This window comes from Amaranthus tricolor, chromosome 2, assembly GCF_026212465.1.
Source record: "Amaranthus tricolor cultivar Red isolate AtriRed21 chromosome 2, ASM2621246v1, whole genome shotgun sequence".
In the NCBI taxonomy this organism is placed as follows: Eukaryota; Viridiplantae; Streptophyta; class Magnoliopsida; order Caryophyllales; family Amaranthaceae; genus Amaranthus; species Amaranthus tricolor.
Genome location: NC_080048.1, coordinates 16,252,810 through 16,272,821, shown reverse-complemented (window position 1 = coordinate 16,272,821; position 20,012 = coordinate 16,252,810). Strand labels below are relative to the sequence as shown.

The 20,012-nt window shown below is 34.8% G+C and overlaps 1 protein-coding gene across 9 annotated transcripts; it reads right to left on the bottom strand.

Annotated features, from left to right (window-relative positions):
• Positions 1-76: 76 nt before the first annotated feature.
• LOC130805052 (calmodulin-binding transcription activator 1-like) lies at positions 77-19,573 on the bottom strand. Of its 9 annotated transcripts, none has more exons than XR_009040134.1 (14): positions 19,365-19,573; positions 9,777-9,896; positions 8,772-8,887; positions 8,061-8,149; positions 7,892-7,934; positions 5,689-5,854; positions 5,376-5,546; positions 4,988-5,268; positions 4,059-4,391; positions 3,295-3,929; positions 2,565-3,156; positions 1,927-2,268; positions 875-1,029; positions 77-425 (listed from the first exon to the last, which is right to left on the bottom strand). XR_009040134.1 is itself a non-coding variant. In XM_057669655.1 (14 exons), exons 1-13 carry the CDS (start codon positions 19,402-19,404, stop codon positions 1,520-1,522), a joined length of 2,994 nt encoding a protein of 997 aa, XP_057525638.1. In that variant the 5' UTR covers positions 19,405-19,573; the 3' UTR covers positions 77-1,389; positions 1,489-1,519. The 9 variants fall into 9 exon arrangements, 8 of the variants coding, with proteins under 8 accessions (XP_057525638.1, XP_057525637.1, XP_057525640.1 ...); XM_057669655.1 differs by adding an exon at positions 1,489-1,585 and having other exon boundaries at positions 77-1,389; XM_057669654.1 differs by having other exon boundaries at positions 77-1,585.
• Positions 19,574-20,012: the final 439 nt, after the last annotated feature.

Genomic DNA, 20,012 nt, shown 5'->3' with positions numbered 1-20,012 from the left:
TGCTCTTTTAAGACTGCTTTTCCGATTAGTACCAAAATGACACGCCATGCAATATTGAATAAACAAAGAGTAAAATAGAGAATAATTCCCATTTTTAACAAATTCAATGTTGTTCAAACGAGCCTTTTACAACTAAACTGTGGTGTCAAACTATAGAATGTCAACATTCTACACATCAGTCTCATAAAGATTCTCCTACTTGATGCTGTATACTTCTAGTATTTATTATTTACAATGGTAGACTATTACCTTTCATCCAATTAAAGTGCAGAAGTTCACTTATGTACAAGTTAAACAAATTCAAGCAAAAATTAGACGAGCAAATATTATTCAAATGCAACATCCAGTAAGCTTTCAACATCAATCATGTCTTCTTCGCCTTCAACTGGAACATCTTCTGAATTTTTTAGGGTGTTTTTATGGACCTGCTTGCCCAAAGGTCGAAGGAAAAAGTCAGAAAAAAAAAAAATCAAAATTTTTCAGCAACTTGCGTTATGGAAGAGGCTAATACACATACAAAACTCACTCAAGAAATCAAACACCATTAGTAAGGAAAACAATTGTGTGGTAAGGAAAACGACTGTATTTTGCAAGGAAACCCCAGGGAGAAATGCTAATCCACTCCCAGACCCAATATCCCTTTTCTTTATGAATTTTCATTAACACTCAATTCCTTTTCTAAAAGGGTAATGGGTTTTGGGCATAATTACCTGGAACAGAATTCACTTCGAAACAGGAATGTGGAACAGAAACACGGAACATAGCTACAGTAACTCAGGCACTTTCTCAGTAATAAATGCTAGCCCTTCCAATTAAAAAAAAAGAAAAAAGAAAAGATTAAATGGTTTCCCTCGTATGCAAAATTTCTTGATACCTCTTCATTTCTCTCTGCTCTTACAATAACCTCCATTCTTCATCTCTTTGTTTCCTCCATTATTCTTCAAGTTTGCTCAACAACTCTCTCTCCTCTTGCATTACTCTCCATGCAATATATGAACTGTCAACCGTTGAACTGAAACAGAGATTGACCTGTGATGAGGAACGAGCGATCAAGGTCGTAGATCACGCTCCGTTCCGCAATCCGCGTAACTATCGTTTAGGCTACAACATGCAAGCAACCCAATGCCAAGTACAAAATGCTTTATTAAGGACGAAGGCTATTTGGGACGTTCCTTGCAAAATTACGCCTAAATATGTTACCGTTACCAATATGTGCCACAAACTACAAAACGGGCACTAAATACTCTGACAACAGTTACCTAACAAGTTCAAGCGTTTAAAGGCAGCAAGGCAAACAAGTTTGAATAATTCATGCAGCATCAGGCTATGTCTTAAATCCTTTAACAAGTCTCACATACACACCCATGCTGAAAGGACAAAGGATAGACCCTACATCAAAAACCAACCATTGAAAACAATGCTTTCACAAACATGAATGATGTAAACCAAAAGTAAATCACAATGTTGTTGAGAGGAATGGAGGAGTACAATTGGCCACAGAAGAATTAAATCAATCTTGCTAGGTCTTGTTATACACTTGATGAATGATTCGGAAGATCAGCGGGTTGAACTGTCCACTCAGGCACTGTTGCAAATTTTACTTTACTAATTATCAAGACTCATTTTTGTATTGATTACAGCTAATTTCACTAATAAACTACTTATTTGCGATTACAGAGGTGAACTAAAATTAACTAATAATGAAAAACCTGATTTTTTTTTCCGGATAAAATTAATATGTAATTTGAAATTATTATTTGATTTGAACAAGTTACCTTTTTAACCCTAAAGAAGATGATTATCAATACTAAAAGCCAAAAATCTCATAATTCCCTAATCTAATCAACTTTAAACAACAATCACAAGTATATCCTGAGACCTGAAAGGCTAACTAAACAACAAAATTGCCCATTTTAGGCATAATACCTGATTCTTCTGAAAACCTTCTACAGCAGTCAGAATCCTTCGATACTGTGCTCTTCCATCAGGATACTGAACCATGGACTTCACCCGAACAAGTGCTTTTTGTAGACGTTCTTCCGTTTGTTTCCTTCCATCCTTCAGGAAATCATAATCATCATCTTCAGAAGAAATCTTCTGTACATCTTGTGTCCCCTGTGTGCTGGATGCGTTATTGAGGGCATCAGGACGAAAACCTCTTAATCCAGTCCCTCTCCGTCTCCACCGCAGAATAACTTTCTCCAGTATTCCCACGGACCAGACAACCGTTTTGTAACGTTTTCTAACCTGGTGACCTCTTACATGGGCCTAAATAAAGAATAGAATTAGATATTATCTCCAATAGTTCTGTCGGTTGACAATATAAAATGCGATATGAGCTTGATCCATTTTTGCACAGCTACCAAGCAAAATTTTAAAATATATTGGTCGTGCCGTGCCATCTGGCCAAAAGCATGTAATATTGATCATTTTAGAATATAGGTCTTTCCGTTTGGCAATAAATATCACATTACGCCCACCAGTCATCTTATGCAGGTTTCCACAATCACAACAAATGATCCATAAAAAATATTTTAGTTTGCGAACGAAACAAGTAAATGCACCTGGATTCTAACAACACGTTCGCGAATAATCAGAAATTCTTTCCTCTTCTTATATCCACGAAATTTTTTCTGGATACGTATTGCAGCAGAATGGGTTTGCTCATCAGGTCGTCCAGGCCTCTGAATCTTGGATGAAACAAGTGAAAGAAGTTGTTCATCACTGAGCAAAGACTCATAATTACCATAAGGTCCAGCACCTTCACTGACATGCTTCCTTCGGAAAGACTGCATCCTGAAAACTTGGTGGATACGACCAGCAGCTTGAGTAGCATTGCGAAGTGCAGCTAAGGAGTCCTTTAATGGCAAATCTGATCCATCACCTTCATTACGTGGAGTTGCCACCTTCTCTCTCATTGTATGTACAGCTTTGTTCATAGAATCATCCAACGGAGTATCTAACATTCGGTCAGTCATTGTAAGAGTCTCAAGGTGAGCAGTCAAAGAATGCTCTGCAAGGAAACCAGATATCCCTTTGAATCCATTAGCTGAAGCCAAGTCTGCAGCAGTTCTACCCAAAGGAAATTCTGGTGAAGGGTCTGTTACTGCTCCTGATGCAGCTTCCAGTGCAACTAGAAGAGCGACAGTCGTCTCTCTACAAATAACTCACAATAAAATGGTACAAGTCAATTAAAGACGGAATAATAAGACTTAAAGGCAATATCTCACGAGAAACATAATTACAAACACATATATAAACCCCTAGCACATTCCGAAACAGAGAAATCTTTACCTTCCATAAAATGCAGCCCAATGAAGTGCGGTCCATCCACATACGTCCCTGAAATTTACACTAACACCTGTAGCTACAGTAGGAGGGATAATCCAATCCAAACCAAGCGCAGCTGCTAGATGCAGCAACCCTTGCCCCTGTTCATCAAGTACATTTTGTCCTTTTCCATCTTCACTTACCTTATCAAAAAGCCAAGAGACTACTTTCTCTTTCAGCTGTTGTTCAACCCCGAAACAAAGCTCATCTTCCATCAATAGAAGAATTTTACTAAATTTTGGTTCATTCTTTCTAAAACTCTCAGTTACTGGATCCAAATTTGCAGGATTTTTCAGAGAGAGTAGCTTTTGAAGTCGATGCCAAAGCTGCTGCTCCATTATACTGTCTCCAGAAACACTTCTGTTGATGGCCCTTTGACTGTCTAGAAGATATTCAAATTCCCGCACTTGACTACAAGCAAACCTGTTAGAACAGGTTACATAGAAAGGGACTCGTCCAGCCATGTGCAATGGCGCATAACAACAGAGAATACCATTACCCAGCACTTCAGCAGGAACCTCAACTTCCCCAAACATGCATGACCAGTTATACTTGAACACCTCTGCGGGATCCACCAAAAATTTTCCAGTGATCACAACCTGTAATTTGGTGCAAAAAATGCAAAAGGTTAAACGCAGATAAGCCAACGAGTCTATCTTAATCAAGTCAATTTGAATCTTCAGTACACATGACAACATGCAAGTATTTACTGTATATAAAACAATTACCTTTGTTTCAGTGTCAGAGGAAGAAGAACTAGGTGAGAAATCTTGAATGTCGAAGAGCTGATCATGGCCGATCGAGGGGCTTACTGTGTAGTTCTCATGTTGTATTGAGGGATCATCAACGGAAGTAGATGTTTCAATATTCTGCCATGAATAATCAGGAGATGACTTCAAATTCAAGTCATCTACACCAGAAAATTCCTTGGACATCCATTTGGAAAAGCTGTCAACTTTTTGCAAGCCCTCCCCCGTTACAACGTTTCCTAGCAATGGATGCTTTGCATTAACAGAGACATTCGTATTGTCAGGAAATTCTGTGCTTAATGGATTGTAATTCTGACATACATACAAAACAGGCATATTAGGATGAATTCAACTCTCAAGTGTTATCAAAAAAATATATGTGCAAATTGAGAACTCAGCAGTAACACATTTAAGTCCTGTAATTCCAGCGCCAACATTGAACATGTATAGAATTATTTTCAGTGAAATGAAAGAAGAAAACACATCCACATTACAAATACTAGTAGTTCAGATTTGCAGAACACTCATGGGGTTATGCATTTTAAAAACAGACATGCTGAAAATAAGTTAAGGTAATTTTAACTTGACAAAAGATCTCATTTGAACGGAAGTTATATGCTGATCTTTCTTCTTGTAACAACTCAATAAGCATGTTTGAAGCATCTCACGCATGGGAGGATTATGTATTCATGTGGAACTTAGAAGTTTAAGATATGACATCAATGTCACCATTTACATTTACATTAGACAATACTTATAACGACGAGATATTCAATATAATTTCACCATTCACATTATCCTACAGTCTAGCAAGGAGCAACAAGTCCTCGTACAATCTAGCCTGTTGTTTAAAATTCAAAATGTTGCAAAACCACGAAGAAATTTAAAATTAAAGAAAATAACATTACCGGCAAGTATGAAGCTAAAGAACCTCCTGCCATAGAATTGACACCAAAGCCAGCATCCAAAAACAGGCTGAAGTTCTCATTAAAAACATCAGTGCTTCCAAAAAGAGGAGCTGCAGACACCAACGGATTTGCCTGTAAATTTTCTGAGCCTCTAGTACTCTGTTGAAAGACTTCTTCCCATGAAGCCAAGTCAAGTGTTTTAAATTGATTATCGTCCTTAGTTCCAACTCCTTGTTGAACAAGTGAAACATAATCCAATGGTTGAGGCCCTTTATACTCTTCTGAAAACACGGTAGTAGAGAAAGGTTAACATGTTATTGCAAAAAAAAAAAAAAAAAAAAAAAAACAGAACAGCTGTGTAAAGTATACATATAGCGCTGCGGCATACGCTGGTATGAAGGCAGAAAGGTAGAGTTTAAGAGGGCACCCATCTTATTATTTTCAAATCCTGCTTCTACATGCAAGAAACAAGGAGAAAGGTACCTTGAAATTGCCAGGTGATTATCATCTGCATAAAGTGCCCAATAGATAAAATCGAGAAAATTTGGAATGACCCAATCTTCAATTAGAAAAACAAATCAAAATAATACAAATAACAAATAATTCAGCGAAGACATGAGAAAGCATCAGCTTTCAAACATCACTAATGGTTAACAACAATTTACCAAATGAGATTCACTGATCGGGAAGTAAGAAATTACCAGATTCAATTTCATCATAAGAATTCAAACTGCTAGCTGCACTTGGTGATCCAGCATTTCCGGTAAAAGCATCATTGTAACTGTTCGAAACACTGCTAGACATAGAGTTGCTAATCTGGGAAATGGAAATTACAGGTTCAGTCACCCTGGCACTGTTCCTGTTACCCTGTTCAATTGATAAGTTAGAGAAAATGTACAGGAAAACAGGCAACAAAAGGGTACCAGGAAAAGAAACAGTTTCATGTGGTTGCATAATTAATAAACTCTACAATGGCTTCAGCAAAATTTCAAAAATTCATTGCCTAGGTGCTAATTCAAAGTTTTATATTTACCCAATTTTATTTATTACAAATTATCAATTCATGAAATTTAAAATGGCAGCTGTAATAAAGAAATAAAATAGCCAAAGAAACGAGAGAGAAAAAGGGACAGACTGTCAGACTGTCAGAGAGACTATCTCGCTCCTTGAATTTTTTTCTCACGATTTCCTAACTTCACTTATGGGAATAAATCTATCCACAAAAAGTCACAAAGAGGAAAGACTCAAAGATACTTAATGCATCCACCAATGAAGAAAGTACGAAAGTCGATTCCCTTTACATACATGACAATGAATCATTTCTCTCCAAGAAACAATTTAGCACAGCTCAAAATGTATTAATCACAACTCCAACAAGAACTTCTACATCTGATTGTCTAGAAAAAAAATTCATGACTTAATTTAAACTAACATACATGCCCTTTCCCTTTCCTCTACTTTTATTAACATATAAACAACCCCTATAGGCAACGTTCCCTTTCCTCTACTAATATACATTGAATTGTTAATATACATGCCCTTTCCTCTACTAATTTAAACTAATATACATGCCCTTTCCCTTTCCTCTACTTTGGAAACTCCTCCACGTTGAATTGTTAATGAGCAACCACAGAAATAGGGAGCTTGGGTCCAGTAGGCAGAATTTTGTTATAACACTTCCCCTCACATTTCCATTAAATGTCTTCGTTATAACCACAGAAATAGGGAGCTTGGGTCCATTAGGCAGAATTTTGTTATAAAACTTCCACTCACATTTTCATTAAAATGTCTTCGGAGTTCGTTCTAAGCTTTATGATCGGGCACCCCCTCATATTGTTCGCTTTAGGCATAAGCAAACTACGGTGGATAGACTTGAACAAATGTTACAACAAAATGATGCTATTCTGGATAAGCTACAATACAATATCATAGAGGCATTATGTGGATAAAAGAAAGGGACATTTCATTCAATGAAGGAGACTTGGTGTTCCTCAAAGTATAGCCTTATAGGCAACGTTCTTTAGCTAAAAGGATGAACGAAAAATTCGCTCCTAGATACTATAGCCTTTACAAGATCTTTATTGGGCGTGGGCAAGGTGGAATACAAGTTGGAGCTTCCTAAAACCATCTGTATACATCTTGTATTCCATGTTTCACAACTTGAGAAAGTTGTGTGATCTGAAAATTGTGGTACAACAAGATGTCTTGCAAATTCATCGACTTAATTCTTCTCATTGGGAAACTATGGTTCACTGAAAAGGCATGCCTATTTCTAAAGCTACATAAGAAAATTATGCCAAAATGCTAACTCTCTTTCTTGTTGCACACCTTGAGGACAAGGTCTTTTTGGCAACTAGACGATAATTAATTCTATTAGGGAAATTAATATTCTATTATGAGATCATTTCAGTTATGTAGTCATTCGAAAAGAGGATTAGATGGTTAGCCTTGTTTACTACATATACAATATGTAAATAAGAGAATGACCGGTCATAAATTGAACGGGGAAATTAGTAAAATCCGGCAAGCTCGAAACCTTCCTTCAATCTTTCTTATTTTCTTATCTTGCTTTCTTTCTTTTTTTTTTTCAATCTGGCTACTGGCCAATCTCTTATTTCTCTTGAAAATATGTAATAAAAACTTATAAAATATGATCTATCATATAAGCATAAATAAATAAACAAATAAACAGTTGGAAGACAAAAGAAATTATAAGACCGACATTATTATCTTATGCTCAGATTTCATTGATCCCCACATTGATTTTTGCTAAAACTTGGTGAGACTGAGAACTAAGCCATGAAAATATAAAAGGGGCACAGGATGACAACAATGTAACAATAGTGATCAATGATGATAAAAGCAAAATATAAGCAAAAATTAGCAATTTTAAAACTAGCGTACCTTCACCTCCAAGTAATGCACAAAAACTATATGCATGAATTCCCTACAACATTTAGAGAGGGACAAGTAAGAAAAATCAAGAAATGTCCCAAACTTCAAAATATTAAAAATTTCACGATATTCAAGGCTTACGATATTAAAAACGTAATTTGAAATAAATAAGACATACTCTTCTAGCAACCAATAGCTACGCCTCTGAAAGCATTCATTATCTTCACCATGAGCATAGTAGCAGTGCAACATATCAACACTATCGACCTGTGATAGCTTAAAGCATTAGATCTAGTAGTACAACAATTAATAATAATTTTAATTATAGTTCTAGTTACCTAAAACTCAAATCGGTCACGATAAGTCTAACAAATCTAGTGTACAACATGTGTCAAAAAAACAAAGTTTCTCATACCTCATCACATTTACCCCAACCAAAAGCATGTAACACTCCAAACCATTAATCGCTTAAATGGTAAAACGCCATACTTAAGAGCAAAAACTATTTCCTACCTCTAAACAAAGAGGAACCTTTACTTGTGACATACTAGAACAAATTATATTTCTCATGCTTCATCACACTTACTCCAACTAAAAGCATGTAACACTCCAAACTACAAATTGTTAAAATGGTAAAACGTCATACTTAACAAAGAGGAGCCTCTACTTGAGACATACTAGAAAATTCATAAGGAACTATATGTATAGGATGAATCGTCGAAAAGTTGACAACTTTCTTCTCATTTTTCTCTTCTCATACTAGATGTCCTTATTTAGGTACAAAGTGAAGAAACAGCAAACTATGTCATTTATTGTGTCAAATGTAACAATTCAAAATACAATGTTTGCACTTGATTGAGAAAACAAAGAGATCTAGTAGGTAACTTACCTTCAGCTTTTCATGAGCTTCCTTGACGGTCTTTCCATCTTTTTTCTTTCGCCAATTATGTCCATCCTTCCTAAAATATCTCAAAACCTTACGGTCAAAAAGAAAGAGTGACCCACCTGAGACATGTTGAAAACAAGTAAAAAAACTTATATCTTGAAAATTGGTGGTAAAGACAAGTATGGAAAAAAAATCTAAAAGCCTAACAAGAAAAACCAACTAAATTTGATAAAAAAAAAGTCAACAATGAAGCACAAATCCATTATATTCAAGGGCAATGTGTTTAAGAGTTGATTGTTAGTCTCCATATTTCAATCGTAGGAATAAAACTGAATTGTGAAACCCTTCTTTCAATCGCTACTTATTCCCGCTTTCCTCCTTGACCTTGAATAGGATACGATACCCAATTTTGACAGCAATCACTAATGTATCCCTTGTTGTGAATGTTAAGAGTAAGAAGGTGGAGAACGTGATGCTTCCCCTTTTTTTGATAATATATCCAATCGCCAAAAAATTTCCCTACCTTACAGCCCAAAAACTAAATGACTTCTACGTAACAGATTTACAACAGGTTTCATAAAAATTCTCAACCAATGCCCAGGCTCAAGAGCCCTACTGCTTACATCTTTCTCCATTAGCTTTTCTTATTCTTAGTTGTTCACAAGTCAAATGGGATCAAAATTCAAAATACTAATTGAAAATCACCTCATATAGTCTCTTACATGAAAAGTGCTCTAATCCTTGCCACGGATTCAGAGTTTAGATTTCGAAACAATTAAAAGTGCTCAATATAAACCTTACATGTGGTCATTATTCACTAGACAACTATGGGAAGGTTTCAAAAGTTGCATAAACTTATTAAATTACAGCTACAATAACCAATGCTTGTTTGAAAATGCATGAAAAAGATCAATACAAAAGCTAATTGTGTGTAACTTGTATAGTAGCAACAATTAAGGTAAAATTGTCATTAAGTAATACGCTTAAAGTAAAGTTCAAACATCTTACTTGAAGGTTGATTTGGAGGTTCCGAAGAAATTTGAAATTTTTGGTGATTCCTTAAAATTTCACAAATTTCAGCTGCTCGCAGCCATCGATGTCGAGCATCTGATTGTAGTTGCTGAATATCTGTATTTGAGGAGGGAAGAGTAAGTTAAAGCATATGATAATTATCTAGTTTATGTTCATAAACACAAAAAAGAGCATAATTACAATACTGTCCATTTCTCATGGAGTCTTAAGACGCTCTAATATTTGACTTCAAATCCTCACAAACTGGACAAACAAGGTTCTTCAAACTAAATTTTTAGTAGCCATTTCCATTTGGTAGAGTCTAGCAGAAGTTCTTCACTAATACGTATAATTCTCTTCCAAGTCAAAATTTTAAACACACGAGCAAACACAACCTTGTTCGAAATTGCACATTCCACATAAATACATATCAAAAATCCCTATTGTTTCAAAAGCAAACCCAACCATACATATAATACCAAAAAGTGTTTGCATACACTACTAGAACAAGTGATAAATTGTTCAAAAACTTTTCCATGTTTTGTGTGGAATTACTCCTAATATTTGTCTTTGTAACGGTTCATCTTTAAAGTGGCAGCTTAATGCCATTCAAGTTCATTTTTAAAGTGGCACTTCAATGCCATGTAAGTTCTCTGATGTTACATATTATTATGTAAACGAATTTAGCTCTATATAAAGAGAAATTTAGGCATTTTGTTAAAGACAGAAAAAATAATAACACATTAAAAAATCAATTCTTCTCTTAAATTCTCTTTAGAAATTGAGTATTACTCCATATGGTTTGATGTTTTTTGCCTAGTAGTATTGTGCAAACTACTATTGTTATATATACATATATATGGAAGATTGTTTCATCTTGGAAACATCCGGCTATGACGACCTGCCTAATAAATTTTGGGCGGTATGGCGAATGTTCTAAAAAGAGTGACATAGTCCGCGACACAGCTAATTATTAGTAAAATTGTTCTCGTCCTTTTGAAGTTATATTTACAACATAATCAGAACATTTCTTTTCAACCTTTACCCTTTATATAAGAACATGGCTATTGAAAATATGGCTATGTCCAATGCCCTTAACAAATCCTAGAATTTTGAGGGTACTCACTTTAAAAGAACAAAATAAAGATGAAGTTTTTCTTGACCATTAAGAATACTTTTTTGGCTTGATTTTATGTGTAAAAATCATATCCTTAATGGTTTTTGTAATAATCTTTATGATTATTATAGAATGGAAAACTTTGCTAAAGATTTATGAAATGCCCTACAAAAGAAATATGATACCGAAGAGATCATTGCTAAAACTATGTTGTTAGTAAGTAGTTAAAATACCAAATGATTGATGCAGTTGAAATGCAGTCTAACGAACTTCAAAAAAATGTCCATGAAATTATTTCTATAGGTATGGCCCTGGATAAATAGTTCCAAGTAGTTCTTATAATTGATTAAGTTACATCATCCTGGAAAGACTTCAAAAAAGTTTGAGAAACAAGACTAAGGAATTTTCTTTGTAAGGTCTTTTTTTTGTCTCCATATTGAAGAGGAAGTCTAAGCAAGATCAGAAAGAAAAAGTGTTGCTAGTGGCAACTAATAAAAATAAAACCACAATTGCTCTCAAACCCAGTGCAAAGAACTTTAAACCATGGAACCAAAAGAAAAATTCCAACCACCATGGTCAAAAGAACAATGGTCAGCAACAGTCTCAACCACCTAAGAATGACTTTAAACAATTTATGTGCTATGCGTGTGGAAAATTAGGTCATATGGGCAAAAGCGCAAACCCTGAGATTTTGCAAGCAAGTATGATTGAATACGTTTATGACAATGATTTATGAGATCAACCTTATTGGTGGATCATAAGGGTGGTGGTGGATATTGGTGTCTCACGCCATGTCTGCTATGATAGAATTACGTTTAAAACATATATAGAGACTACTAATGATAAGAAAGTTTTGTTGAGAGATTCTCACACCACTAAGGTTGTTGGCATTGAAAAGGTGAAGCTAACTTTTACTTCTAAAAGAAGTGTTATTCTCAAGAAGGTGATGCATACTCCAGAAATGAGGAAGAACTTGGGGTTATATTTTTAATAAGGTTAATTTTACTCAGACATAGGTTAGACTTGCTTACTTTGACAAAGAATGGAATTTATGTAGGCAAAGGATATGCCATTGATGGTATGTTTAAACTGGATGTTGAAACCAATAAAATTTCTCCTTACATGTTGTGTACTTTTAATATTTGGCATTCTAGACTTTGTCTTGTGAACAAAAGACTCATTAAATATATGAGCAATCTAGGTCTAATACCCAAATTATCTCTGGATGATTTCAATAAACGTAAAATTTTATAGCCAAGCAAAAATCACAAAGTCTCCACATAAGTTGGTTAATAAAGTGTTTGAGCCTCTTAATTTAATTCGTTCTGACATGAGCTTGATGGATCATTGACTAGAAATGAGCAACAATACTTTATTACATCTATGGTAAGAAGCTGTTAATAACGAGATGGAATCTCTTGAATCTAATCGTACTTGGCATCTAATGAATCTTCCACCAAGGTGCAAGATAATTGCGTGTAAATGAGTTTTAAGGAAGAAATTGAAGCCTAACGGTACAATCGATAAGTACAAAGCTCGTTTGGTTGCTAAAGGGTACAGACAAAGGGAAAATATGTATTTCTTTGATACGCATTCACTTGTGACGAGAGTAACTTCAACACGAGTTTACTTTCTCTAAATGTAGTGCATGATCTAATAGTGCATCAAATGGATGTTACATCTGCTTTTTTGAATGGTGAATCAAAAAGGAGATCAACATGGATCAACCAAAGGGGTTTTTTTGTCCCCGAACAAGAGCACAAGGTGTGTACATTGGATAGATCTCTCTATTGTCTTAAATAGGCTTATAAATAGTGGCATGAGAAATTTAATAATTTGATCATTTAAAATGGGTTTAGAATCAACAGTAATGATAAATGCATATATGTTAAGCTTGAAGATAACATTTTCACCATTGTCTATTTATATGTTGATGATCTCTTGATCTTTGGTTCAAATATTCATGTTGTAAATTGTATGAAGTAGTTGCTCAATGCTGATTTGGACATGAAAGACCTTGGAAAAGCGAATGTGATCAATGGAATTAAGATTACTAGGACCGAAAATGAAATTTCTTTGAATCAATCTCATTACATTGAGAAGATCCTTAAGAAATATGAATACTAAGACTATAGACTTGTATGCACACCTTATGATCCAAAACACTGGTGATGGTGCAAGAAATTCTGATTATGCGCATTGCCAGCTATACTGATTGTACAAGACTTGACATCGCCTTTGTCGTGGTATTGTTAGGCAAGATCACTAGTTGTCCTGGAATGGAGCATTCGCATGCTATTGAAAAAGTCATGTGGTATCTTAAACAAACTACGAGTCCAGGATTACATTATCAAAGGTTTCCAGCTGTTTTGGAGAGATATAGCGATTCGAACTACAACACTCTTTCAAATGATTCCAAAACTACTTGTGGATACATATTCATGATAGATGGTTGAGCTGTACCCTAGAGTCTAAAAATAGACTATTCTAGCCTAGTGCACCATGGAGTTATAGATTATAGCACTAGCTAAGTCTCGTGAAGAGGCAGGTTGGTTAAGAGGTTTGTTACTTGAGATTCCTTCATAGGAAAAACCAGTACCTATTGCATTGATGCATTGTGATAGTACCTTGTGATGTAGGATCACCTACATCTATTTCTCATGAGCTAACCAGGATCAATACCATGATACATCAAACGGAAGACGCTCAAATTCAAAGTCCAAATGTCAAGCCCTTTAATTTCGTAGTCATGAACTAAGTCTTCATTAATTTGAGACTTTTATTTCATTTCAAATATTTGAGTCCTTTAGAAATTATTAAGCCAGGTTTAGGATCAAGCTTAATCATGTCTCATGTCTAGTTAGTTGAGTTGTAATTTTCTTTTTAGTCTAGTATTTATTTTTGGCTCAAATGGATTCGAATTTACAAAAGCGCGCGAAGCAAGAATCGAAGCAAACATTCAGCCATAAAATCAACAAAATGGCTGAAAATCATCAAGGATATATGAAGATTAATGAAGGACATTTGCAAATCAATTCAAATCAAGTTGGAGACTTAAAAATATAGTTGTTGGAGAGTTGCTTTTATCCACTAGATTTAAAAATATAATTGTTGGAGACTTGCTTTTATCCACTAGATTTAAAAATATAGCTGTTGGGAGCTTGCAATTTGTAATCTTTGGTAGCTGAATCCTTTAGTATAAATAGGTTACTTGCTCTCTTGTAATTGATTTACTTCCATTACATCTTTATAAAACAACCTTTGAGCATTTCTTGTTCTTTCTTTGCAATTTAATTTTAACTTGGAGTAGTTGAAAGTAAGTTGAAGTTCCTTTGCTTTTCATTCTTTTGGCTAAAGATTGAACGTGTTCTTAGGAGCCCATAGCTTTAATTTCGTGGTAAATTCTGTATCGAAATTAAACCTTTGGTTCAGCCATTTTTAAGTTGTTCAATCAACATATCTTTCTTAATTTTCCTTGTTTCAAACCACAAAAAAATCACAAAACAATTCCATTACAATATAAACTAATCAACCGTTTTTATTGAATTCGAAACTTCAAAATACAAACGTGTGTTTATAGTTTGGTTTTTGTTTAATACATAGCCAACCTATATAACCTTGACTATTGCAAAAGTTGAGAATCGTTATTATAAAGGTAAGAGACGACAAGGATGTCGTAAGCACAACACCATGAGAGATTACATCAAGAAAAAATAAATATACAGAAAAAAGGTAAAGCTTTTTTTAGAAGCATCATGAAACTTGTGCCTTCTTCATCTTCATCCCTGAAAAGTAAAAAAGATTGGTTCTAAATAAAAAAAACGTTCTTCATTTGCTCATAAACTCTTTTCCTACTACAATCAAAGAAATAATTAAACACAATAATGGTGAATGGGCTTAGATTGAAAGCAATGTTAACTGCAAGAGGTTGAATGGGGCAATGGAAACACTCACAAAGTAGCAAACTTGGTGAGCTTGTTTAATATATGGTTATGGCTCATAATGCAAATTAAGATGGGGGGATTCATTTATGCTTACTGGTTTTACAATGATATGTAATAATCAACTACAAGTCTTGGTGTAAAGACTCTTATTTTCACAGCAATCACAGGAGGACACACAGTAGCTAATGATAGAAACATAATCGTGTATGTTTGTTCATTTACTTTGTTGTTTGATAAATAAATCCTAAGGTATTGTTAGGAGTTACTTAGGAGGTTATTAGATACACATCGGCTAATTGTATTTAAAAGCCATGTGCTAGTCATGTGCTTATCTTTCTATGTTCTCCTATATAAAGAGGCATTTAGGCTCATTTGTATGACTTTTGATGATTAATAAGATTTCTAAGAGAGAATGCATTTGCATTTTCTTTTCCTATTTTCTTCCTTTGTGAGTGAAACAAAAAAAAGATCATAGTAAGATCCACTAAGATCAAAGTGAGTGAAGCTTTGATTGAGAGTAGGAGGACAAAAAGGCTTGAAGGTGAGTGAAACCGTTTAGAGTCTTGTCCAAGATCGGTCATATCCACACATTTGATGCATTTAACAATTAAGAATCCTTTAAATTCTTGCATTCAATCACCTAGATTGGCCTTTTGGATTGATTGGCCTAATCTTTGGGTCTAACTTGGTGCATTAACTCCAAGAACTTTCAATGGCAGAAATTTAAGGATGACAACTAGGTAAGCAAAGTTGTGTCATACCCTTTTTCTCTTCTTTTCTTCAATTTCCGCCCTTTTTCTCTTGTCTTCTTACCGATATTTCAAAGGTTGAGAAGGCCTCAACCTTATTAAAATGAATTGTCGCTGTTAGCGATCTGGGTCGTGATCCGATACGGTTCCTACGATTTGGGACCTAATTCGGGGCGCTGATGATTTCGCGCAAATATGCTGCTAAGATTTGTTTACAATGGCTTTCAATGGCATAGTTAAGATGGCATAGTAATGTTGTCTTCATAACGGATTCATCTTTAAAGTGGCACCTGAATGCCATTTAAGCTCATCTTTGAAGTGGCACTTCAATGCCATGTAAGTTCTTTGATGTTACATATTCTTATGTAAATGAGTTTAGCTATAAAGAGAAGTTAGAGCAATTTGTTAAAGACACTGAAAGATAACACATTACAAAATCATTTCTTCTCATATATTCTCTAATTAGAAATCGATCATTATTCCATATAGTTTGATGTTTTCTACCTAGTAGTATTGTGCAAACTACTTGTATTATATATATGTAAGGCTATTTTACCCTAAGGACAACTAGTTGAAACGATCAGTTAACACAAATTAAATTTTGGGCAGTATCGCAAATGTTCAAAGGAGAGTGACATATTCCGAGACTAAGCTAATTTTTGGTAACAGCATTCTTTTTTTTTTTTTTTTGCAGTTAAATCTACAACACACACTCAAAATAATGAACTAGAAAAACAAAACCCAAAGATGAGAATGTAATAACAAGGTTAACACATCATTAAGAATGCCTATAAACAAAAATTTCCATTTAAAAAACAGAGGAAACCACAAATAACTCACTAGAATAACCAACTAAAAATTAGGAATTTCATTAAAATGCTCCAAATATGCAATTATGCACACAAATAACTCAGAATAATGTAAAACAAAAATTGGCAGTCCAAATTTCAATTATAAACATAAATATTCAATTTCAACCCCATTGTTACACAACTACTTTAGAACTTCAAATACACCCTTTTCAACATATACCTCCAAAGACAACTACAACTCCAACCATGAGCCCATTGGATACACAGAAACAAGCACCCTACCTAAGACCACCAAGCCACAAGCTACAACGTCTTTAAAATGCAACAAACTCCAATCAATGCAAACCATGCTATGATTACACATAAGATCACATCCTACCAATGATCGCTTAACATAAAGTTGACATGTCTTTGATCTATCACATTGCTTCCCATCATAGCCATGAAAGTTTCTTCCATAATAAATATGTTCATCGCCTCAACCAACCCATGTCTTAGAGTACTTGCCACTTCACTAAGACACATACAATGTCTTGCCCCATAATCCACCATCTCATCTTTTTAGAGTGATGACCATTCCTTCAAGGTACACAAAGGAATGACTCCACTTAAAATACGTGCACTTACATCATCAACTTCATCCCCCTTAGCTAGTAACACCACTATCAACCTCCACCTTCTTCTTGGGGCTAGAAGAACCACAAGCCCGGAAATAATCAAATTACTACAAAGGCAACCCCTAGGAAAACCATGAATGTTGATGTGCAAGGATCCAATAACAAGTACCTCTTGATCCTCACCGAGTTTCCTAAGAAGACAAACTTCTTAAATAGTAATTTAAATTTGTTTCCTACACAAACATAGGCCATATCACCAAAGTACTATAGTCCAGAGTAATCATGAAGCACCAACTTCACCATTTTGGAATCAAATATCTCACCTAATCCCATTGATAACAACGTATATTGAGCCATACCACGTAGAGTCATAACCATCCTTACGATCAATCCACATCTCGTAAATCTATCAAAACCAATTTAATTCCCGGCTTCCCTCTTTGCCATAAGCTTCAAACCCTTGAACACCCCAAAAATCTCAACACTATGCTCCAAGAAGTAAACCCACACTTTTCTCAAATTAAGAAAATATCGATGATTACCATGGGATGACACTAAGAAAATACTCCACAACACCGAGTGACTACAAAAAAGAGTACTACATATTCTATTCACAACCATCTTAGAGCTAACACGTCTTTGCTTGTCAAGAACACCTAGCTCACAAGACCCAATAGAACTCGTACACCTCTCACCAAATAGACCTTCCCTTAAGAAAAAGACTCTCTCCGCCTTGGGTCAATTCATCATTCTTAGTTGATTGTTTCTCAATTAATTCCCTTTATAATAAAGCACCCTTGACCTCCTCAAGAGTAATAACATCCTTACCTTACTACACGGTTTTCCTAAAATGCTTAAAGTCTATAGGTAAAGGAAACAATAATTTTATAGCAAGATCCTCATCATCTAAACTAACATTTAGAATTACTCAAATCCATAACAATAGAATCAAATTCATCAAAATAAGATTCAGAGAACTACCTTCCTCAAGTCTAAGATCGTGGAACTTGCTCTTCAAAAACAATCAATTTGTCTCCAATTTTGTCATGTACAAGCTTAGTTTTAAAAAACGCGAGGCATCGAGGCGCAAAAGGTCCTTAGAGCCTATGCGCAAAGCGCAGGGCAACGTCGTAAGCTTTTTCTAGGCGAGGTGCACTTTTTCTCCAAAGCTTAAAAATCAATTTTAAAATTATAACTTCAAACAACATGATATTAAAATTTAAGTATCAACAAGCTTGAAAAAAATTCATTATCTCTGCGGTAAACACAACTTAAGCACAAAACTGTTATAATGAGAGGTATGAAGAATTCGCAATGCTATTTCTTCTTTGCATGTTTTTAACTTTCCTTAAAGAAGCAACAATTTGTGAACTTCATATTCAAGTAAATTTGGGTTTTGAGTTTAACTTCTTTTTTGAACAAGCATGCATAAGTTAAATACCCATCCCAACAAGGAGGCGCACAGGCGCAATGAGGTGCCCAAGGGGCACACCTCTTGTAGTGGGTTTTGCCTAACCTAGTCGAGGCGTTTTCAGCTGAGCCTAAGCTTGAGGCGCACAAGGTGCAAAGCGAAACCGTTTTTTAAAACTAGGTGTACAAGGATTCTAACTTCGTCCATAACCCCACTATTGTCTCCTCCTAATTTCTTTTTATTAAGCTATGTAATAAATAAAGGTCTCTTGTTCTTAGAATTAGATGATGCATGCAAAACACAAAGTGAGGAAAACTAAGAGAGAAAAAGCTTGGAGAGCCATTGTTGTGGCTTCTCATATTCATCTTGTAATCTTTCAGTTTATAGTGAAAGTTGATTCTCGGTGCCGGTGAATGTAGCTATCACGTTGAATAGTGAACCATGTTAATTTCTCAGTGTGATTTTCTTTATTATTTGTTTGAATCTTTATTGCTTTCGTTATTGTTTTTCAATCTTTACTTCTGCCATCGCACAACAGTAAGAGTAATTGGTAATTGTAGATGAAGATACTCAACAAATCAATGAATAATGAATAGCAAAACTCTCAATCAACAATATTCATTCAATTGTTTTAAGGTGGGTTTTATCTAATACCAAATTGGTCCACCTTCCTAAATTTGTGTGTTCTTCCTTTAAGTTTTGTTATTCTTTATTCATTCATTTGTTGAGTATCTTCATCTATTATTACCAATTACTCTAACAACCATCAATTACAAAGCAAACTAACTACGAAAACACTCATTTTATATCATCACTAGACCTAAATTAACTAAAACAAGTGCTGCTGCACCATGCATATCTTTGAACATTAATAGTCAAATAAAGATAAAAAGAAAGTCGAAAAAACGAAAAAAGTGAGTGAATCGAGTCCATACCTAGACGAATTCCGGGATTGATAGATCCTCCATTCGCCATGAAAGTAGAAGAGGAGAGAAAAGGAAAGTTGGATCGAAGTAAGGATTTAAGTGAAGAAGAAAGAAATGTTTGGTAGGGTGGGTTGGGAAGATAGAAAATGAAATGAAAGAAGGTAATGCGAAAACGTAAGCTCTGGCAAATGGGAAATGAGAAAATGAGTTTTTCAACGTATAGGGAAAAGGAGGGGAAAAGTATGGGGTTTTGTATTTATTTTTATTTATAGAATCCCACAAGCCGGTAAGTTTGTTCGGTCAGCTTTTTGCACGTGACCGCAAATCAAGAACAATTGTTTTGTAACATTTTTTTTTTTTGTCAAAATAAAAAGTGCTTCATGATATCCATTTTAAGTTGGTGTTTTGAATCGGATTAAAATTGGATTTTATAGTTATATTGATTTTTATATAAATTTAAATTTATTTTAAAGTTGAGTCAAGTCAGATTCAATTATAAGGTTGGGTAAATATTAAGTCGTCGAGTCTGTTTTGAACACCTCTATTCAAAATAATGTCTATAATAAGTAATAACCACATATATTAAATTAGTAATGTTTCAATAAATTATTACGCCTACAATGTCAAAACAAAGCAAATATAGTGACACTATCAGCG

Coding starts and splice junctions, on each gene's coding strand:
- LOC130805052 (XM_057669651.1), bottom strand. CDS start 19,404: ATGGCGAATGGAGGATCTATCAATCCCGGAATTCGTCTAG. Junction 5,855..7,891: donor TGCATTACTTGGAGGTGAAG/GTACGCTAGTTT, acceptor TCAATTGAACAG/GGTAACAGGAACAGTGCCAG. Junction 3,157..3,294: donor TGGGCTGCATTTTATGGAAG/GTAAAGATTTCT, acceptor AGTTATTTGTAG/AGAGACGACTGTCGCTCTTC.